The 21,018-nt window shown below is 38.8% G+C and overlaps 1 protein-coding gene across 1 annotated transcript in view; it reads right to left on the bottom strand.

Annotated features, from left to right (window-relative positions):
• The window catches only part of LOC121380788 (ceramide synthase 5-like), a 45,036-nt gene that overhangs the window by 6,058 nt on the left and 17,960 nt on the right, over nucleotides 1-21,018 (bottom strand). The window contains exons 5-8 of the mRNA XM_041509758.1: nucleotides 18,159-18,209; nucleotides 16,924-17,016; nucleotides 14,376-14,504; nucleotides 13,099-13,205 (exon numbers count right to left, since the gene is read on the bottom strand). Of these exons, the coding sequence (XP_041365692.1) occupies nucleotides 13,099-13,205; nucleotides 14,376-14,504; nucleotides 16,924-17,016; nucleotides 18,159-18,209 (380 nt within the window). The remainder of the gene's footprint in view (nucleotides 1-13,098; nucleotides 13,206-14,375; nucleotides 14,505-16,923; nucleotides 17,017-18,158; nucleotides 18,210-21,018) is intronic.

The following is a 21,018-nucleotide window of genomic DNA, read 5'->3' as shown; positions in this document are numbered from 1 at the left end:
ATAAACAAAAGCAGTGACAAAAATGACTATGAATTAATATAGTGACTGATTACCTTTTGTTTAATCTTGAATAATTTTGTTTTTAATATGTTGGTTTAAATAACACAAATTAAAGCTTTGAGGTAACCATACAGAAAGTTAAAATGATTGAAACATTTAATATATTTGGGTTTTTTTAATCTTTAATATTCAGAACTTTTCCCACATGCTGTTATTTTATGAAAGCAGTGTAACTTATTTTTATTCTTACATCCAATTAAAATACTAAACATTCCTGGACACATACCTCGCATATATGCACTATCTGTCCAAAATCAAAATATCCTTACACGGAAATGGTTTATTTAATGACACACTCAACATATTTTATTTACAGTTATATGGCGTCAGGCATATGGTTAAGGAACACACAGATATTGAGGGAGGAAACCCGCTGTCGCCACTTCATGGGCTACTCTTTTCAATTAGCAGCAAGGGATCTTTTATATGCACCATCCCATAGACAGGATAGCACATACCATGGCATTTGATCTACCAGTCGTGGTGCACTGTCTGGAACGAGAAATAGCCCAATGGGCCCACTGACGGGGATCGATCCCAAACTGACCACGCATCAAGCGAGCACTTTACCACTGGGCTACATCTCGCCCTCATTATTTTACAATACAAGACAAAGTCAAGCATAAAGCACCTTTGTCTATTATCAACAGTGTACACAAAATGCTGATACATACAATAATAATAATAATGCCAAATTTTTTTTTAAACTTGTTTCCTATTACATGCTGGAAAAATATAGGGTAGGTAGGTAGGAATAACATTTTATTTTTGAAAATAATTTTATTTATGGATATTAAATAAATGTGTTGACTACCGGTATCCAAAATAACCTCTGCATGTATAAGAAATGCATTATGCAAACCAACAATACCATTCATCACAGTGTTTTCCCTAGAAATGAAGTAAGGCATGGTAAAGTGACGTTTTGGGGGCATATTTTATGTGCAGTTTTAAATATAAGGGCTTTTTTTCCCCATTATACAATTTTCAAAAGGACAAAAACCGTATGCCATTTTATTTTCTATATCTATTTCATAACTTAATTAAAAAAAGGAAATATGTAGTACTATCCACATAGGTGTGTTTAAAGGCTTCTTTTTACATGGGCAACTTATAAATTTATAAAAGGCAAGGCATTTTGATTTTGAGGGCAACATGGTGCTAACCTATCTGTGGGAGAGTACATACAAAAGACCCCTTGCTGTTTAATAATAGGCAGAAGGTTTACTCTCATATTAACACTTAACTTCTGTACTGGTCCACGGCAGACTTGGTTGAACCTTAATTGGAGAGAAACCAGTAAATAAGTTATAACAATTCTTTTTAATGAAAACTGAAAAGAAGGGTTCTATATTTATCTGTCCAACAATAACATTTTAAATTTTTTTTATGAATATTATCTTTCCTAGTGTATCTAAGAAATGGTAGACTTACCAATTTTATAATTTGCAATGTTAGTTTTATTCTGTATGCATCCAGTATTAAAGTACACACTTGGTTTGAAGCAATCAATTGGTCCAATGAATAGAAATGCAGTACAAATGATCAGGATGCTCAAACGAATGTTGAAAAGTAAATGTTTGTTTTATTTAACGACGCCACTAGAGCACATCGATTTCTATCTTTAATATCATCGGCTATTGGACGTCAAACACATGGTCATTCTGACATTGTTTTTAGCAGAAACCCGCGAAGTTCCCAGTGACCACTTACAAAAAATAACGAAACGCATCGAGATCTTACTGACATATTTAATCATTTGATTTGGCAGTAAACTCCATCACTGCATCAGTATCGGTAAACATTCCCTGCACAAGTTTATCAGAAGGTCACTAAATTTCTACACGGCCAGTTTGTCGCTGGAGTAAATCATTAAATATAGTTATTATTATAATATTATTATTATTATTATTATTAATCGGAAGCACAACTCATTACGCTAAATGTAGAGTAAATCGGAAAAGATCGCATATATTCATGAAAACTATTTTCTGACTCTTCGCCCGATATCTCACGAAAGTTACCGAACTTCAATTTGAAGGGAAGTAACTCCATCAATCAATTGTTAGAAGAAAACATTTCGTGGCTAAGGTCGCCAATGAAACTAAATTTGCGACAGTAAAACCACCAATATATGTCCGCTAATCGGAAAACACAGTAGGGTTATCCCCTAAATGACACCAAATTAGTGCTTATGATAGTTTTGGAATGTTTTCGTGGAAATCGTTGTTATATTTGTAACCAGGGGTAGTTTTGCAATTAATGATAACTACCGCATATGAATATTATATTAATACCTATTGTTAATATTTATATATCCTACATTTATTTCAGTTACACTTTTTAATAGTGTCACGACAGGTTGCATAATTATTTTATCAGTTGTCTATCAGTTGGTTAGCTGTGTTGTGTTTTATGCAGTTGGGTGTGAGATCGGGGCACGTGAAGTTAGTGACAGTTACGCTTGACTGAACACTGACACATGACAGGTAGCAATGCATGCTGGTAAAAATCCGATCTTTTTCCCCGCCAAAAATAACCACACCTGGGGCACTTCCATCTTTTTCTTGGGGACACCGAGATGCAAATGTAGAGCTACATGAAGTGAAAACTAAACTGTAGATCTTAACAGACTGCAAAGTCGTTAATTGTTTATATATATTTATATATATATATATATATATATATATATATGTAATTTATTCGTTTATATATATATATATATTTTGTGTTCAATTCATTTGTGGAGAATTGCAAGTGAATTTTGCTGTTGTAATAGCAACGGAAGTGGCAGTCGAAAGACATGCGCAGTAACAGTTGACTATTTCCGGTGACGAGCACTAGTTTTGTTTTCCTAGCAACTTTGACGTTTGACTAAATTGATGTATGTATGTATTTTTAAATTGCCTCTAATTTTTTATTTATGAAGTGTATAGTGTTTATATTAGACACAGTTTATGTTGAAGTCATGATTTAGCTGCTTGTAAATAGCATGAACCAATGATTTTTAAAAAATTCAAATAGGAAACTCATTGTTTGCATACATAATAGTATGGGTTTTAGAAGATGAATGCTTTTTGTTTGAATGAAAAAGAGTGAAAAATTAATTTTTAACTAATTTTTGTATACGGCCGGTTGACGGACCTTTAAATATTTTTTTTCATTTTCTGTCCAAAAACCTGTATAATGAATATAATGAATGTAACAGGGAAATCATCAAAATAACTGGTGATTATTTAGTTTTTTTTACATGTAATATGACCTCTAATCTGATTGAAAATGGAAACAAATAATATAAAGCGAAACAGTACTTGCGTCTATATCTTTGGTTCCTCCATGTTGATGTTAGTGCATTATGATTATAGAATGCATGTGAAAAATTAACTGGTATGTATAGTTGTGGGCACGTAACTCCGCAAAAACTCCTGTACTGTGTCAGCTATGGATATTACGGGAGTTTTGGCACAGTAACGTGTCCACAACTAGGGTTAGTAATGAGAATAGTCATGTTCATATTCACCCACCAATGTCTGAAAATTATTTTTTGTTTTTTGTTTTCATGAAATACTTTTGCTGGTGACGTGGTGTCTTTTGTGGGACTTCTGAAGCCAGTAATAAATAGATAGACCAATCAAAATCTATCAAATATTTCCTTCAGAGACAGAGAGGGCGTCATTCAGAGATCTCACAAAATACACCATCAGGAATCACCAAACAAAATACTGAACTGACTTGGTAGGACTATGATTTGGAATAATCTTTGTAAAGTTTGTTGGAGGTGTCCGGGTGCCGATGGAGTAGAGCCGGAGTGGATGTATCATTGTCAACATGGACATGGAAAACATGCATTACAATATTCTGAATGGGTTGGGGAAGTTGACATGATGTTTGTACCTTGATTACAACGTCTCAATAATATACTCTTCAAAAAAAGTAACGCAAAGTCAGATTTTCATTGTATGTTTCTAAATCGTTTAATACATGAAAGAAACATGGCAGAAACTTGCAATTTGACACAGATAAACAACATAGACAGAGGCTGTTGTAACAGCCATCCAAGTTCCCAAGGTCCCGTTTGACGTCACGTACAGTCAGTAACGAGTGTAACCCCCATGAGAGTCAAGTACTGCCTGGCACCTCCTGCCCATCGAAGCAATCAGATAACGGATGACATCCTGCGGAATTGTAGCCCACTCGGCCTCCAAAGCGGCAGCCAGCTGTTGTAGTGTCTGAGGTTGGGGTTGTCGTCGTCGCAAACGTCTATCCAGTTCATCCCACAAATTCTCGATTGGGTTTAAATCTGGGGATTTGAAGGGCCATGGAAGAACATTGATGTTGTTGTTTGCTAGGAAGGCTGTGGTGATGCGCGCTGTATGAGGACGGGCATTGTCCTGCTGGAAAACAGTGTTGCCGTTGGCCATGTTGGGGACGGCGTACGGGCGCAAGATCTCGTCCACATAACGCTGTGCTGTCAAGTTCCCCCTGATGTGTACCAAGTCTGTCCTGGCGTTGTAAGAGATGGCTGCCCACATCATCACATTTCCTCCACCAAATCTGTCCACTTCCTGTATGCAATTGCGTGCAAAACGTTCACCTCTTCGGCGGTAGACACGTGCCCTTCCATCCTGTCTGCGGAGCATGAATCGCGATTCGTCGCTGAACCACACGTGTCTCCATCGTCTTTGAGGCCATACCCTGTGTGCTTGACACCATTGTAGTCGAAGCTGTCGATGCTGCTGGGTTAAAATCACGCCTCTAACAGGACGTCTGGGTCGCAATCCTGCCTCTCGTAGACGGTTCCGGACAGTCTGGTCAGAGATCCTACGCAGTCCCGGTATTGCAGATTGAGTGGAGATAGCCGTGGTCGTCCTTTGGCGTAGGTGGCGCAACCGGATGTAGCGATCCTGGGCAGGAGTGGTGACACGTGGTCTACCGGATCTGCGAATGTCACGTATTGATCCATGCGCCTGGTAGCGGTTCCATAATCTTGAAATGGTGCTAGGGTACACATTGAAAAGCCTCGCAACCTCTGATTGGGATTCGCCTGCTTCCAATTGTCCGACGGCGTTGTTCCTCTGTTCTTCATTCAGTCTTGGCATTGTGAAAGCTACGCTGACAGTTTTAAACTGAGTACAGCTAAGTCCTGAACCCTGCACTTTTATAGGGCTTCTTGTGCCTCTTGCACGTGCACACCATGCCGACCGTTCAAATCGCTGAATTGACCGCAGGTGCGGTTTTGCGATTGTTAACTTTTTCACACCTGTCTTCAAGGTCATGAAATTCCGAACAACTTTGCTGGTGAAAATGCATTTGGTACGCTCCATTACATTTCATTTTTGCGTTACTTTTTTTGAAGAGTATGTTTTTAAAAATAGTATGAAAAGGGTGCGAAGTGGTATGAGGAGGAAGTTACAAAATAAATGTTTCAACATTTGCAACAATTTCTACTCAATAATAGAGGTCTATATATACGAAGTATTGATTATATGATATATGTCCTCAAATTACTTGTAATAATCCATGTAGAATTGATTGCATTGTCAAGGAATACATGTTTAAAAGTTTGTAAATACTGATCGGAGATGGCTCCGCCATCTTGGATTTCGATCGGAAAGTTCCGTTGATTTCCGTGAGCGCTCGGAAATAGTCACATTGGGTTGTTAAACTTCCAAAATCAACAATTTTACGCCCATTTTCTGTATTTTTTCTGATTTACACTAATAAAGGTATGGATGGTTTTTCATATTACCAAACCACGATGTAGAACACCTCTCCTAACTACATTTTTACCTGAAGCAAACTTTTCACACTGAATTATTTTTAGGCAAATGCGTGCATAATTAAGTGAAAATAGAATGTTCTAGCAGATTAATGTATTAACTTTTCTCATTGGCTATGTTTCCCGTGTCAGAACCTATCTGAAAAGAGCTTTCAGACGGAGTTTGTACCCATTAAATGAGACGAATCTGGAGCCAGTTTTTGCGCAGACGCAATTCATGCCGTCACGAGTTATCGTTCCTGTTGGTTCATGCTATTGTAAAGAGTAGTTGACACGTAATGTGTTATTAGATAACTGAATTAATTTCATAAGTTGAAACATTGGTGAATACATTATTTTTGTTTTGGATTGACATTTAATATTTTTGTGAACTTGAAGCATTTATTTTTGAGTTTTTGGTAGACAAGTTTCCGGTGTCGGAAAAATATCTGCCCGGTCCCCCCCCTCCCCTAACCTTAACCCCAACCCCTAACCCAAAATAATAATGGAGGGGACCGGGCGGATATTATACCGATACACATTATATTAAGTGAGTTGTTTCATTTGAATGTTTTCACTTTGCTTTTGTTGATAATTAACCTTTTTCTATTTGTCGTATATGATGTAGTAGGCTGTTTTTCTTTCAGGCATATTTGTATTATCATATCAGATATGGGTATGGGTTGTTGATAGTGGTATTGTCAGGAATCAAGATTTAATTTTTTTTAAATATGTATATGTTCTGATCTACTTGTAGGGGTAGAGTGATTATGCTTTATTGATCATTCAGTGTTGATCACAGATTATTGATCTGGTGTTCTGTATTTAAATTGGAATATCAGTTGATTGGAATATATTTCATGTTTTTATACATTATACCTATTTTATGAGGTGTAGATATATGCTTTGAGGTTGTAAATATTTTCAGAGTTGTTGGTAGTTGACATTAGTACCTGTAAATAGTTGACACTAATAGCGGTGGTTAGTTACACACCCGTTATGGCACATGGTATGTCTGAGGAAGACATGGTCGAGACTGAATGCTAGTGGCAGATATCATGTTACTCCAAAAGCAGAAAGAGAACCTGTGGCCAGAGGTCCTCCGCCTAGAGCTACTCCCTGGAAAGATAGGGCATGGGGTGGAGACGCCAGGTTAACACTTATAGACTGAAACATTTTTGAATAAGTTGGGAGTCGACTAATAATCCTGCTTTGGAATCTACTCATGCTTTTAAATCATCTTATGTTCCAAAACTACCACAGTTTTCTGGAGATGATCCACCTCAGAAAGGTGATGTTGTTTATAGTGAGTGGAAGTTTGAGGTGAAATGTTTAACGATTGATCCTGGAGTTAGTCCTAATGTTATGCTTCAGGCAATTAGGAGATTTTTGCAAGGGGTTGCTCGGAGAGAGAGCAAGCGTGGATGATATTTTGTCGAAACTTGATGTTTTGTGTGGTGACATTTCAACAAATGGCATGGTTATGCAGGAATTTTTAAATTCTTTTCAAAAAACTGATGAAACAGTAACAACCTTTTGGTTGTAGATTGGAGTCGATGCTACAGATCGCAATTGATGGTGGGTATTTGGAAAGGGAATCCAAAAATGAGTTGTTACGGCATAAATTTTGGACTTCATTGTATTCGGAAAAGTTGAAAAGCCAGACTCGACACAAATATGACACAATCGAAGATTACGATGTATTGTTGAGAGAACTCAGAAAGGTTGAGAAGGAACTTAGTATTGTTCACATCAATGGTTCAAATAGGAAAGTTTATCAGCAAGCTGTACTGACTGAGGATCTAGAAGCAGTTGAAATTTGGAAAGAAAGTTGGATAGTAAAATGCAAAGTTTGAAAAAGGTATACTATCCGCCCGGTCCCCTCCATTATTATTTTTAGTTAGGGTTAGGGGGGGGGGGGGGGACCGGGCGGATATTTTTCCGCTAACTTTACTGAGCCACGTGGCAGAGGCGATTTCAGTGAACCCTGTGGTAGGGGCAATTACTTCTATCAGTGTGGTAGAGGTAACGTTACTCGGCCACAAGGTCGAGGTTATTTCAACCAGCGTGAAGTTGTGAATCGTGGGTCTTCTTTTTGATGATGATGATATTACTAACCCAAACGGGCAGTGACCTCTGATGGTGGCCAACCAGAGGTCAGGGTTGATGAGAACTTTCTAGGCCAAACTTTTGTTAAAAGACTGATTGGTTCATCCAATGAGGGCATCGACAGTGGATCAATGGTGACAACTATTTCAGAGAGTGATAACCAGAGTTTAACAGATAAACCAGATCTTCGGAACCTAGATTCACTAGGAATAAAGGTGTCTGTGGCAGATGGATCTTCTTTGAAGTATTTAGGTTATATTGAATGTGCTATTGTCATCCCATTTTTGTTCAATACAGTTTACCATTCCTGTTTTGGTAGTGCATGATACAGATTTTACTGCTGGGTGCCCTGTTATTGTTGGAACCAATATTATACGGTTATGCAAGGACTTTGTTTCAGAGGATACCCATTCTTTTGATATTCCTACAGTGTGGAAAGTTGCATTTGAAAGTATCACCTGTAACTCTTATGTTGTCAAGTCAATGAATAAAAAGGCCATACATGTAGCTCCATACGAGACGACAGTTGTTAGTGGAATGGCAAAGGGAATTGACTTTAATATTTCTGAAGTGGTGACAGAGAATATTGTGGATAGTTCTCGGTATACAGTCTGTCCCAGGGTTATCAAGTTGAACCAATGCAAGACAAGTGTACGACTACCAGTGAAGATTTGTAACATGACCGCAAAGCTTCTCATTATAAAACTAAGAATGGATCTGTGCAATATTCATGAAGTTAAAGTCGTTGACAACTTGACAGAATGCAACTTGCCAAGTGATGAGTTGGGGTCATCTACTCTGGAAGAACTGGGTGTACAGATTAATAGCAGCAATTTGAATGAAGACGAGTTGGACAAGGTCCGAAAATTTCTTGGAAAGTGGAAACATGCGTTTTCTACGAGTCCTCAGGACATTGGCAACACTGACCTGGTGAAACACAGAATAGATCTGGACAACAACATACCATTCAAGCTACCATACCGAAGGATACCGCCAGGCATGTATGACGAGGTACGACAACATGTGAAAGAAATGTTGAATGCGGGTATTATTAGGGAGTCTAATAGCCCATTTGCTTCAAACGTAGTACTTTTCAGAAAGAAGGATGGTTTTGTTTGGATTTTAGGACTTTGAATTCGAGAACTCACAAAGACAGTTATATGCTCCCTCGTTTTGATGATGTCATAGATACTATTCCAAATTAGATCTTCGTTCGGGGTATTGGCAAGTTGAAGTAGAAGAGAGGGACAAAGAAAAGACAGCATTTACAGTGGGCAAGTTAGGATTTTATGAATGTAACCGGATGGGTTTTGGTCTAACTAACGCGCCAGCTACTTTTCAGAGGTTGATGGAGAAATGTATGGGAGAAATGCATTTAAAGACATGTTTGATTTTTATTGATGACATATTGATATTTTCAAAGACATTTGATGAACATGTGAGACATTTAGAAGCGGTCTTTGCCAGACTTGTTCAACACAACTTGAAATTAAAACCATCCAAGTGTGAATTCTTTAAAACATCTGACTTATCTTGTGGTGTCAGAGGATGGTATTTCGACTGACCCGGAGAAGACTTCAGCTGTTAAGGATTGGCCTGGTCCAACCAACATCAAGGAGCTTCGACAGTTTTTGGGGTTTGCAGGTTACTATCGGCGTTTCATCAAAGATTATGCCAAAATAGTGCAACCTTTGAACATCTTACTACAAAGTCATGGTACATGTCCTGTGGCGAAAAAGTCCAAGAAGAAGAGGAAACCTATTGCCGAGTACAGGTGGGAAGATGATCAGCGGTTAGCTTTTGAGAAGATTAAAATGATGTTAACACAACCTCCTGTGTTAGCCTACGCTGATTATTCTTTGCCATTTAATCTACATACAGATTCCAGTGGAACAGGATTGGGAGCTGTTCTTTACCAGAAGCAAGATGGTGTAGAGAGAGTGGTGGCGTATGCGAGTCGGGGGCTAAGGCCAAGTGAACATAATTATGTGGCACATAAGTTGGAATTTCTGTCGTTGAAGTGAGCCATAACTAATAAGTTCCATGATTATCTTTATGGTAATACTTTTCATGTGGTTACAGACAAAAACCCACTTACTTATGTATTAACAAAGGCGAAGCTGGATGCCACAAGTCATCGATGGGTTGCTTCGTTAGCAAATTATGACTTTACTTTATCATATCAAGCAGGTAAGTTAATTGCTGATGCTGAATCTAGAATTCCAGATTTATTTGCAGATGTGAAAGCGGTATGCTATGCAGCAACATCGTCAGTACCTTTAGTTGGTCATTCGGTCCAATGGATACTTTCAACAATATTGATTGGAAGACTGAGCAGGCAAGGGATGGAGCCATTTCCAGAGTTGTCCATCTTGTAAGAAGTCGTTTGTTTCCCAGGGGAGAAGACATGAGGAGAGAGGTTCCAGCTGTACAGAAGTACTTGAGAGAAAGAAAGAATTTGGAGTTGGTCAATGGTATTCTGTACAGAAACACTTCTTTGGATGGACAAAAGGTGAAACAACTTGTGTTACCAGAGCTGCACAGGAATACAGCATTCAAGGGTATCCATGATGATGTTGGTCACCAAGGGAAGGAAGACTTTGTGGTTGGCAAAGCAACGTTTTTACTGGCCTGGTCTTAAAACTGATATCAACAGGAGAGTGGAGCATTGCGGACTGTGTATCAGGCGGAAGACGCCAGTGCGACCTGCTGCAGGATTAGTTCCCGTGGAAACTACGAGACCCATGGAACTCGTCTGTATGGATTTTTTAAGCTTGGAAACATCGAAAGGGGGCTACGAAAACATTTTGGTTATCACTGACCATTTCACTAGATATGCTCAAGCGATACCATGCCGGAATCAAACAGCTCACACTACAGCTAAAGCCCTTTATGAAAACTTTATCCTGTTTTCCTGAACGACTTCATAGCGATCAAGGCAGAAACTTCGAGATCAAGGTGATAAAGGAGCTTTGCAAGCTGGCTCAAATCCAGAAGTCAAGGACCACACCTTATCACCCAATGGGAAATGGATCGGTGGAACGTTTTAACCAGACATTACTAAAAATGTTGGTGACATTGGAGGAAAATTAGAAGGTTGATTGGAAATCGTATGTAGCTCCGATGGTCCAAGCCTACAATGCAACAAAGAGTGACGCCACTGGTTATTCACCACATTTCTTAATGTTCGGTTGGAACCCAAGATTATCTGTCGACACATCTTGTGCACAGAACCTCGGAGTGAAGGAGCACCGGGTCAGAAGCTGCGGAAGAGAATGCAGTTTGCCTATCAAGCAGCAGCAAATGAAGCTACAAAATCTTCTGACAAGAATAAAGAGAGATACGACAAACGAGTTCAAGATTCCAAGTTGGAGATTGGAGACAGAATGCTGGTTAGGAAAGTTGGTGTGAAAGGAAAACACAAACTAGCTGACAGATGGGAGCAGGAACCATATTTGGTAACTTACATTCCAAATATTGACATTCCAGTTTACAGGGCACAGAGTGAAACCAAGAAAGAGCCCTTTCGGACACTTCACCGAAACATGTTACTACGCTTTACCATCTGAGGAACTTGTTGAAGTTAACGCGTCTGGTCAGGAATCGAACAAGAGTGTTGAGTTCCGAGTCTTCCAGTTCAGGAAGCGACAGTTCTCAGACATACGTGAAGTAATTCCCCAGTGAAGAAGAACAGTGCCAGTATCTTTGGAGACATCAATTCACCTAGAAGAGGATACTTCTAGGGAGCTGGTGATTGACAGTCAGTTTCCAGAGACGTAACAGTATCTTGGACGAGGAACACTCGACTGTGGAGGATGTCGTAGCAGAAGAATCTCTGGAAACTTAGAACAAGTGAATAGACGTTCCCAGCGGAATCGAAAACCTCCCGATAGATTTGGAGACTGGGTACACGATGAAGTGTTTGTTTAGATTGTGTGTCAGTCATATTTTATAATGTGTACATATAATGTATTTTTTGTTTTTAAGGTGATTATGGTTGATGCTCTTGGATGGGAGAATTGAAGATTTCATCTTTTGATTGTGTTGGATTGTGCTCCTGCACATTGCAATCATGGTATCACATTGTAAAATGTGTTCTATTTCACAAAACTTATTTTTATGAGTGGGAAATATTAATCCTTTGATGTTTTCATCACAGGAACTTACCTGTATGCATTTTATTATTATGAGTATCAGAGCTAATGTGAATGTTTTATCTTTGTTTTTTTTTACAGGAGTACTGAATAACATTGCTGTTAACATAGCAATAGGTTCAGGCGTCGACAATTAATATGAACACCTGGATGTAACTGGTTACCAATTTAAACTTATACATAATTTTAGACCAATTTTCTTATCTTATTAGGATCAACTGTCTAATAGTTTCTGCAGAGACTAAATGCCAGGAGACATTTTTCCTTCAAGAGGGGAAGTATGTAACCAGGGGTAGTTTTGCAATTAATGATAACTACCGCATATGAATATTATATCAATACCTATTGTTAATATTTATATATCCTACATTTATTTCAGTTACACTTTTTAATAGTGTCACGACAGGTTGCATAATTATTTTATCAGTTGGTTAGCTGTGTTGTGTTTTATGCAGTTGGGTGTGAGATCAGGGCACGTGAAGTTAGTGACAGTTACGCTTGACTGAACACTGACACATGACAGGTAGCAAAAATCCGATCTTTTTCTCCACCAAAAATAACCACACTTCCATCTTTTTCTTGGGGACATCGAGATGCAAATGTAGAGCTACATGAAGTGAAAACTAAACTGTAGATCTTAACAGACTGCAAAGTCGGTAATTGTTTATATATATGCTGCTGTGTTTGGTGCGAGCTGAACAAGATGTTCTGGTGAGGAAATTGTATTGTGTTTTTTATGTGTGCACGCGATGACTCGTAAATTGTACTTTTTATATATTGTCTCGCATCCATATGTGTTACAAACTAAATGTTACGGGTTTTTCTCTATGGTTTTTTTTATTCTCTTGAATAAAAATGGCTGAACCTACGTGGAAGAGTTGTTAACATTACTTCAACTGAGTGAGGGTTACATATTAAAAAACACATTTTGGATAGGCAGGTTCAAATTAGGGTCGGTCGGGTAACCGGAAACAAACAATATTTTATGATACGCCTAATAAAGTGAAAACATCTTACTTAAATGGGAAAAACATCATTCTTGTTACTATCCACACCAAGAAAAATATTGTGAACATTGTGTCACAGATCTTTTGCCGTTTGACATATTTGGCCATCTTTGCTGCCTGAAAAAAAGGGGGGGGAAAAGATTACAATGTTTCTATTTTATAATGACCTTGAAAACTATAATTATGAAACTAACTTATTGTTTTATAGATAAATATTTATTAAATTATTTTACAACATTAATTTTTAGAAACCTACTGCTGAACCATGATCAATTGTCTTATTCTGACACATAGTTCTGGGCCTCATTCCACAAAATTATCTTATCATTAACATCACCTTAAGTGTGCTAAAATCGCTTCGTGGAACAGAGCTCTGAACACCAAATGAGATTTTGTTATTACTTAGTAATATCCCTGGTGGGAGAACGATTTAAAGAGATCTAACTGAATGCAACATGGATATGACCCCAACTTCAAAGATATACCCCTCAATGAAAGAAGCATGACCAAAATTGATTGCTTTGTGATGTAATAGTTAACCTAAAACTGATTTGTTTTGTAACTGCAAGCATCTTGAATAAGTTTTAAGTCAGGAAAAAAGACAATTATTTTTATAAATGTAAACTTGGTTATTGAGGTTAGGTAATGAACAGAATACCACACTTGTGTGTCTATTTATCTTACATCTCCTTGTCTAAACATTAATTCAGCTCGCTTTTGCTTACGAGTTGTTTCAAAATGTATCCAATAAGATGAAGGTTTATCCAGAAAAAACCCCCTCAAAAGTGGATGTTTTTAAGAATCTCTTTTTAAATATCGGTACAGAACGGTACAGAACAGAATCTCTCTAATCCAGATTCCCCTCAAAACTGGATGTTTTTAAGAATCTCTTTTTAATATCAGTACAGAACAGAATATCTCTAATCCAGATTCCCCTTAAAATTGGATTTTTTACTTGGTTCCGAGGGTTTCACTGCATACTAGCCATTCATGTAGTATTCTCTGTCTCAGTTCACTTTGGTCAATTGTGGACGTGATTACCCAGGGCTAGCTGTTACTCGCCAAATTCGCCAACTGCTAAGTTTTATTTTAATTTGGTGAAAAAATTTCATGTAATGATTGATATCTTGTTAAAAACTAAAGGTGGATTTCTGCAATGTTTGGAGTTTAATAAATAATATGGCAAAAATGTCTACATAGCCAGTTAGCTCTGCTACAATGGAATGTTTTTTTTATATAACCCAAACCAAACTTTGTGTCTCTACGCGCAGTGTGACAGCGACGTACCTCGAGCCAGTAGTCGACGGCATCATGAACCACGAGTACCATGCAGCCGACGCGCACCATGTTCTGACACCACGACAGAAACATCAGGCTGAGTGTCGCAAAGTGGTGGACCATCATCTCGGCAAAGTCCTGTCAAAACAAACACAAATATATCAAACTGAGCTATGCACACCATGTTCTGACACCACAACAAAAACATCAGGCTTAGCGTCGCGAAATGATGGACCATCATCTCGGCAAAGTCCTGTCAAAACAAACACAACACACAAAAATCACCTTGATTTATGTAAATATACATGTAAAAACACGGGCCCCAACTAGAAATTACTGAAAATAACTTAGTTGTGATCGACGTAACAGATAACCAAACTAGCCTTCTATAAATTTTATTGTTCAGTGTAAGGATCACGTGGTATATGATCTAACTTTGACAGGTACGATGTCAGCATAGCAGATGATATTGTGGCAGGTTTTCTGATAACTAAAATTAGCTATGTCAGGCATTTCATTGGAACCAAAATAACGCATTAGCAAAAACTGATAACATGCATAATATTTATGGTATTATAATTAAAATATAAAGTTGGTACACTAACTTGAAGCATTTTTAATATGAACAAAAAAATAAGACACTTCCTTGTTTATGTTCAGGCTGATAGTGACATCATCTCTCGCATAAATCTCGTGATACATGTAGTTACAAATGACGTATATCTCATCTAAACTCTGTGACGGTACAATATATACTAAAAAAAATTATAACCAAATAAGTTTCAGAGTATATTAGATTGATGATGTAAACTACACCAAAAATTTAATTTATTGTTCCATATTTACAAAAAACCCACAAATAAACGTCACTGTATACAAGAAAGTCACATGACGTGCTGTCAAAGTTGAAGGTTGTCAAACATGGATTTTACACATTAGAACATTCGTTTAATAGTGTGTGAATCCACCCCTGGCGCGAATACACTCGACACATCGTTGCCTCATGCTGTTGATCAGACGTCTGAAGAACTCTTGGGGAATGGCCTGCCACTCTGCCATAAGAAGTTGACCCAGATCATGAAGGTTGGCCAGAGGGGCATGGTTATCCCGAACTCTCCTGCCTAATTCGTCCCAGGCGTTCTCTATTGGAGCCAAGTCAGGCGAATATGCTGGCCAGTCCATCCTGGCGATACCTTGTTGTCTGAGAAAGTCCGTTACCACCCTGGCGTGGTGGGGTCTGGCATTGTCATCCTGCAGAACTGCCCCGCCGCCAATCTGCTGAAGGCCTGGGAGAACCAACGGCTGGATAATCTCATTCAGATAGCGGATTCCATTCAGATTGCCATCCACCACATAGAGGGGGGTCCTGTGGTGGATAGAGATGCCGCCCCACACCATGACGCTGCCACCACCGAACCGGTGACGTTGTCTAACGTTAACGTCAGCGAAGCGCTCCCCAGGACGTCTGTAGACACGAACCCGACCGTCGTTGAACTGGAGACTAAACCTGGACTCGTCAGTGAACATCACTCGACCCCACTGAACACGTTGCCACCGCAGATGAAGTGTGCACCAGTGACGTCTGGCCGTTCTGTGATGTGGTAGGAGTGGTGGTCGAACAGCCTGGCGATGGCAGCGTAGATTATTGGCTCTCAGACGATTGCGTATGGTTTGATCAGACACTCGAGTTCCAGTCGCAGTCTGCAGATTGTCACGTAATCGGCGTGCAGTGGTTGTGCGTTGACGTAGAGCCATATTGGTGATGTAGCGGTCCTCTCTATTTGTAGTGCTTCGGGGTCTTCCCGAATGTGGACGATTTCGAACAGAATTCATTGCTTGCCACAGTCGGCCAACGACACACTGACTGACACCAAGTCTCGGAGCAACATTTCTTTGCGTATTGCCATCCTGAAGCCAAGCAATAGCCCTTCCTCGATCTTCGATAGTCAGTTGAAGTCGTACCATTGTCGAAATTTGGAGTGTGCACCGTACACGAACGCAAGCTCCAATTATACGGAAATTCAGCATTGGGAACATACGTGCAAAGCGTGCAAATGAAGCACTTTGTGAAAAAGCAAGTTATGGGCACTTAGCAGACCTTTCGCTTTCGCCCTAATTTACGTGCAAATGTAAGCATGTTTTCGCCATTAGAACTAGTCGACAGTGTCAATGACAGTGGATTTTAATTCATTTATGGGTTGCTTAGACCCACTTTCTTCAAAATAGAACAATACCATGCTTGACATTATGGTCTAGCTAATATAATTGACATTCAGAAAATAATGTCGAAAATATCGTCTGACCCTTAAATTCTTTTGAGTAGTATATTAATTTCAATAGGAAACATTTTGCAAATAGTTGAATACATGTTGTTACAATCACAAATAACCCTTAATAAAGAAAACAAAAATTACATCAAATTTGAATTTAGAAAAATATTGTATGTACCGTATTCAAAGACATATCAAAGCTGAAATGATACCGAATTAAAAAACACTAAAAAAAAAACCCTTTATTTTATAACCAAGTTAGTATGTTTACTCTCCAAATGACTTACTTTTCTCTTAACGTCTCTAAACTGAGACATGATCAGTGATATGTAGAATGCCGACTCGAATGCATAGTAATAGTAGATGTCATTTGATACGTGCTGAAAACAGGAAACACAGAGCTTTCAAAAAGTGTTAAACAGATTTCGAAGTACCACAATACACTCAAATGTGAGCAAATATCTGTGTACGGTACATAAGAGATTATTATACAAGATTGTCAAAAACAAAATGAAAAAAAATATCTAAAAGTCACTTCATTCGATTTCCTTCCAGATGCAATGGTTCCCTAATGGACACAGTGCAGTCATATTACTTGTTAAACATTCATTCATTCATTCATATTACTCATAATTATGCTAACGGTGACCAGTCTATTGAGGTTGCATGTCACCATTTATTTATGTTTGCGTATCTTTAAATGTATTATTTATTTTTAAAATTTTACATTTAATAAGATGATTCATCTTCTATATAGATCTGCTTCATACGATTTCCGTCTTATTACTGAAGGTCACAACATACTACAAGTACATTTTAACCAAAATAAACATTTATGTAAAGATCACTTTTAATTTTAAAAAACATTATTGGTACATTCTGGTCTAAATTCTCTTTCACCAGGAATCATTTTGTTCTCAAAATCTTGATTAGCAATATTTCTAGTCAGTTGAAAATTGATTAGCAACCAGTTTAATGTTTTAAAATTGTGTAGTTACTGAACAATACCGAACAAAATGTTCCCTGTTTATTGATCTCATATCCCAACAGGGGCAGATGTAGCCCAGTGGTAATGCGTTCGCTTGATGCATGGTCGGTCTAGGATCAATCTCCATTGGTGGACCTATTGGGCTATTGCTTCAAAACTGGTTTAACAAAAGCCATGGTATGTACCATCCTGTCTGTGGGATGGTGCATATAAAAGACCCCTTGCAGCTAATCGAAGAGTAGCCCATAAAGTGGCAACAGTGAGTGTCCTCTCTCAATATCTATGTGGTCCTTAACCATATGTCTGACGCCATATAACCATAAATAAAATGTGTTGAGTGTGTCATTAAATAAAACATGTCTTTCTTTGTCTTTCATATCCCAACAATTGCTGGATTATATATTAATGGCAAATTCTTGGTTCTCCATTAACACTAATTTACAAATATTCAGTTATATCACATTATTACACTGCTTGTATGAAATGAGCCGAGTGAAACACTGTTTTGAGAGAGGAATGTAAGAATCAACTCACATGATGGGGGTAGCCGACCCACCATTGCTTCGAATCCCATACCCACGGTTTCTGAAAAAAGAAACATCACAATTTAACAAACATTTTCATCTGTAAAAATGAAGCCAACTGGCCCTTATCTAGGAATTCTCATTCCAGCCAGTGCACCACGACTGGTATATCAAAGGCCATGGTATGTGCTGTCCTGTCTGTGGGATGGTGCATATAAAAGATCCCTTGCTACTAATGGAAAAATATAGCGGGTTTCCTCTCTAAGACTATACGTCACAATTACCAAATGTTTAACATCAAATAGCTAATGATTGATATATCAATGTGCTCTAGTGGTGTCAAACAAACGTTTCATCTAGGAAGTGCTGCCTAGTGCACAACATGTCCATACATATTTGAGAGACGTGAAAAGCTTGTAAATTAAAATAAATCTGATTATGGCAAGGCTCAAAATGTATTCAGTGGAATGGGAAGCAATCTTTCTTCCGACATTCCAATCTGGAATCAAATGATAACATTGAGAAGCAGTTCTAGATGACTTGTACTGACATTCTGGGAATATTTAAACCCAATTTTGTTTTTGCAGTAACTAATATAATGTCATTAATTTCTTAGTGTGAATAGTCAATCAATGCTTTAAAATGGAAAGTGAAAGCTGCCAGTGAAACTATCAAAAAAGCCTATCTGGATATTGTGAGTAACACCGGCCTCTTGCTCTCCTTCAATGTCAAGCCATGCTACGGTATGCAATATACCGCAGGGCTCGAACTTCACAACGGCACCGTCATCGAGATATAAACTGCTGTAGGTAGTAGCTAGATAGCATAACTGCCAGCACTCTTGTGCCGTCGGTAAAGCTACTCAACACTGCCACTTGGTGTACATTATCTGCCAATATTTAATATTTGCACATTTAAAATATGTCCACATACAGCAAAATAACCTTTCAGTCATGTTTATTTGCTGCAAATATCACTTTAAAAAATAAATTGTGAGCTGTTTTAAAGGAGACCGGACACCAAATCATAAACCACAACACTTATTGACTAAGTTAAGCGTGCCAGTCTTGGTTGGGCTTTTTTTTCGCCGATGTTTGCCGGAAACTGTCGACAATTGATGAGCTAGACCCGTGACGTCATCGATGAGAGGAAAACTGAAGAAACTACCAAGCAGCATGGACGAACTTAGCGATTCGAGTGACGAAGAATTGTGTCCAGCTTGTGCTAATGGCATCAAACCGTATCAGTTTGAACCACTTATCAGAGACTTTGTCCCTAATCCTGGAAATGTTGTCTTAGACGAAAATTTGGATGAATCAACTGCCGACGAAGACGAGGAAGCCACACGGTCATAGACTAGCATACAAGCATTTTTTTAAACATAATTTTTTATGACATTTTTAATGTAAACTGAAGCAAATGGACCTAATTAGAACAAAAGCACACAAAATGTAACAATATTTAATCATAAATCTTGTTCAGCATAGATGTAAATATAACACGTCGGTGGATATTCCAGAGGCCGATTTCGCAAATTTGCAAAAAGCGTCCCCCTCCTCACCAAAGCAAGATATAATAATTTAACAAAAAACTTTGTTCTCTTAACTAGTTACCCTCCAAGTTTTAATGGTTTGGTTAAACCGTGTATTTTTAATTATTAAGAAAATGTGTTACCAGTCTACCGAAACTGTCCACAGCCGGGTACAGAAACACAGAAATGTTGGAAAATATACTGTTGCCACATACTGACAACCACTTTTCAACTAATATCTCTTATTGACAATATTATTATGTAGTTTTTGCATTTATTAATATAAAATACAACAGGCCCGTAGGAACTGGGGAGGGGCGGGCCTAGGGGCTTGTTCTCCACCACACACTCTAGGAAGAAAATATATGTTTTAAATGTTCACTACTTTGCATAAATAAAGATAATATAAAGATAAAAAATCTAGTTTGTATCCCTAACTACAGACTGTATTCCCCCCCCCCCCCCCCCCCCCACACTTCCTTTTATCTTTATGATTTTGTAATCATGATTTCAAACCAACTGTTTCAGGTAGTTTGCTCCACATACTGACATTTGTTATATACTCTTCAAAAGAAGAAATGCAAAACCACATTGTCGTAACATTTGGAGAATTGATTTAATTATTGAATGGTGAGTCCGATAATTACCAAATGTTGCAGGATTGTTCACAATTCACTCTAGTCCATTGTGAGTAAGTGATAGGACACACCACCAAGGTCAAGGTCATCTGGAGTCAACACCGGGTGTGGCCTCCGCGTGTGTTGACAACTGCCTGGCACCGCCTGCCCATTGAAGCAACCAGAGTACGTATGACGTCCCGGGGGATGGTGGCCCACTCGGCCTGCAAGGCTGCTGCCAGCTCGGGCAGGGTCTGGGGCTGTGGTTGTCGCTGTCGGAGGCGTCGGTCCAACTCGTCCCATAGATTCTCAATTGGGTTCAAATCCGGTGATATCGATGGCCAAGGAAGGACATTAATGTTGTTGTTCTGTAGGAAAGCCGTTGTGAGACGTGCTGTGTGAGGCCTGGCGTTGGCCATAACTGGAACGATGTGTGGCCGGAGGATCTGGTCAATGTAGCCCTGTGCATTCAGGTTGCCCTGCACGTGGACCAGGTCAGTTCTGCCAGTGTGTGAGATGGCTGCCCACACCATGACACTACCCCCGCCGAATCTGTCCACTTCCTGCACGCAGTTTGCCGCATAACGTTCACCACGACGCCTATACACGCGACATCTTCCATCATGACGTCGGAGCAGAAATCAGGACTCGTCACTGAACCACACCTGTCTCCATCGCAGTTGAGGCCATTGTCGATGAATCTGGCACCACTGCAGTCGGAG

Source organism: Gigantopelta aegis, chromosome 9 (genome assembly GCF_016097555.1).
Source record: "Gigantopelta aegis isolate Gae_Host chromosome 9, Gae_host_genome, whole genome shotgun sequence".
In the NCBI taxonomy this organism is placed as follows: Eukaryota; Metazoa; Mollusca; class Gastropoda; order Neomphalida; family Peltospiridae; genus Gigantopelta; species Gigantopelta aegis.
Note: the sequence above shows the minus strand (reverse complement) of the source record. Positions and strands in the feature narration are given on the sequence as shown.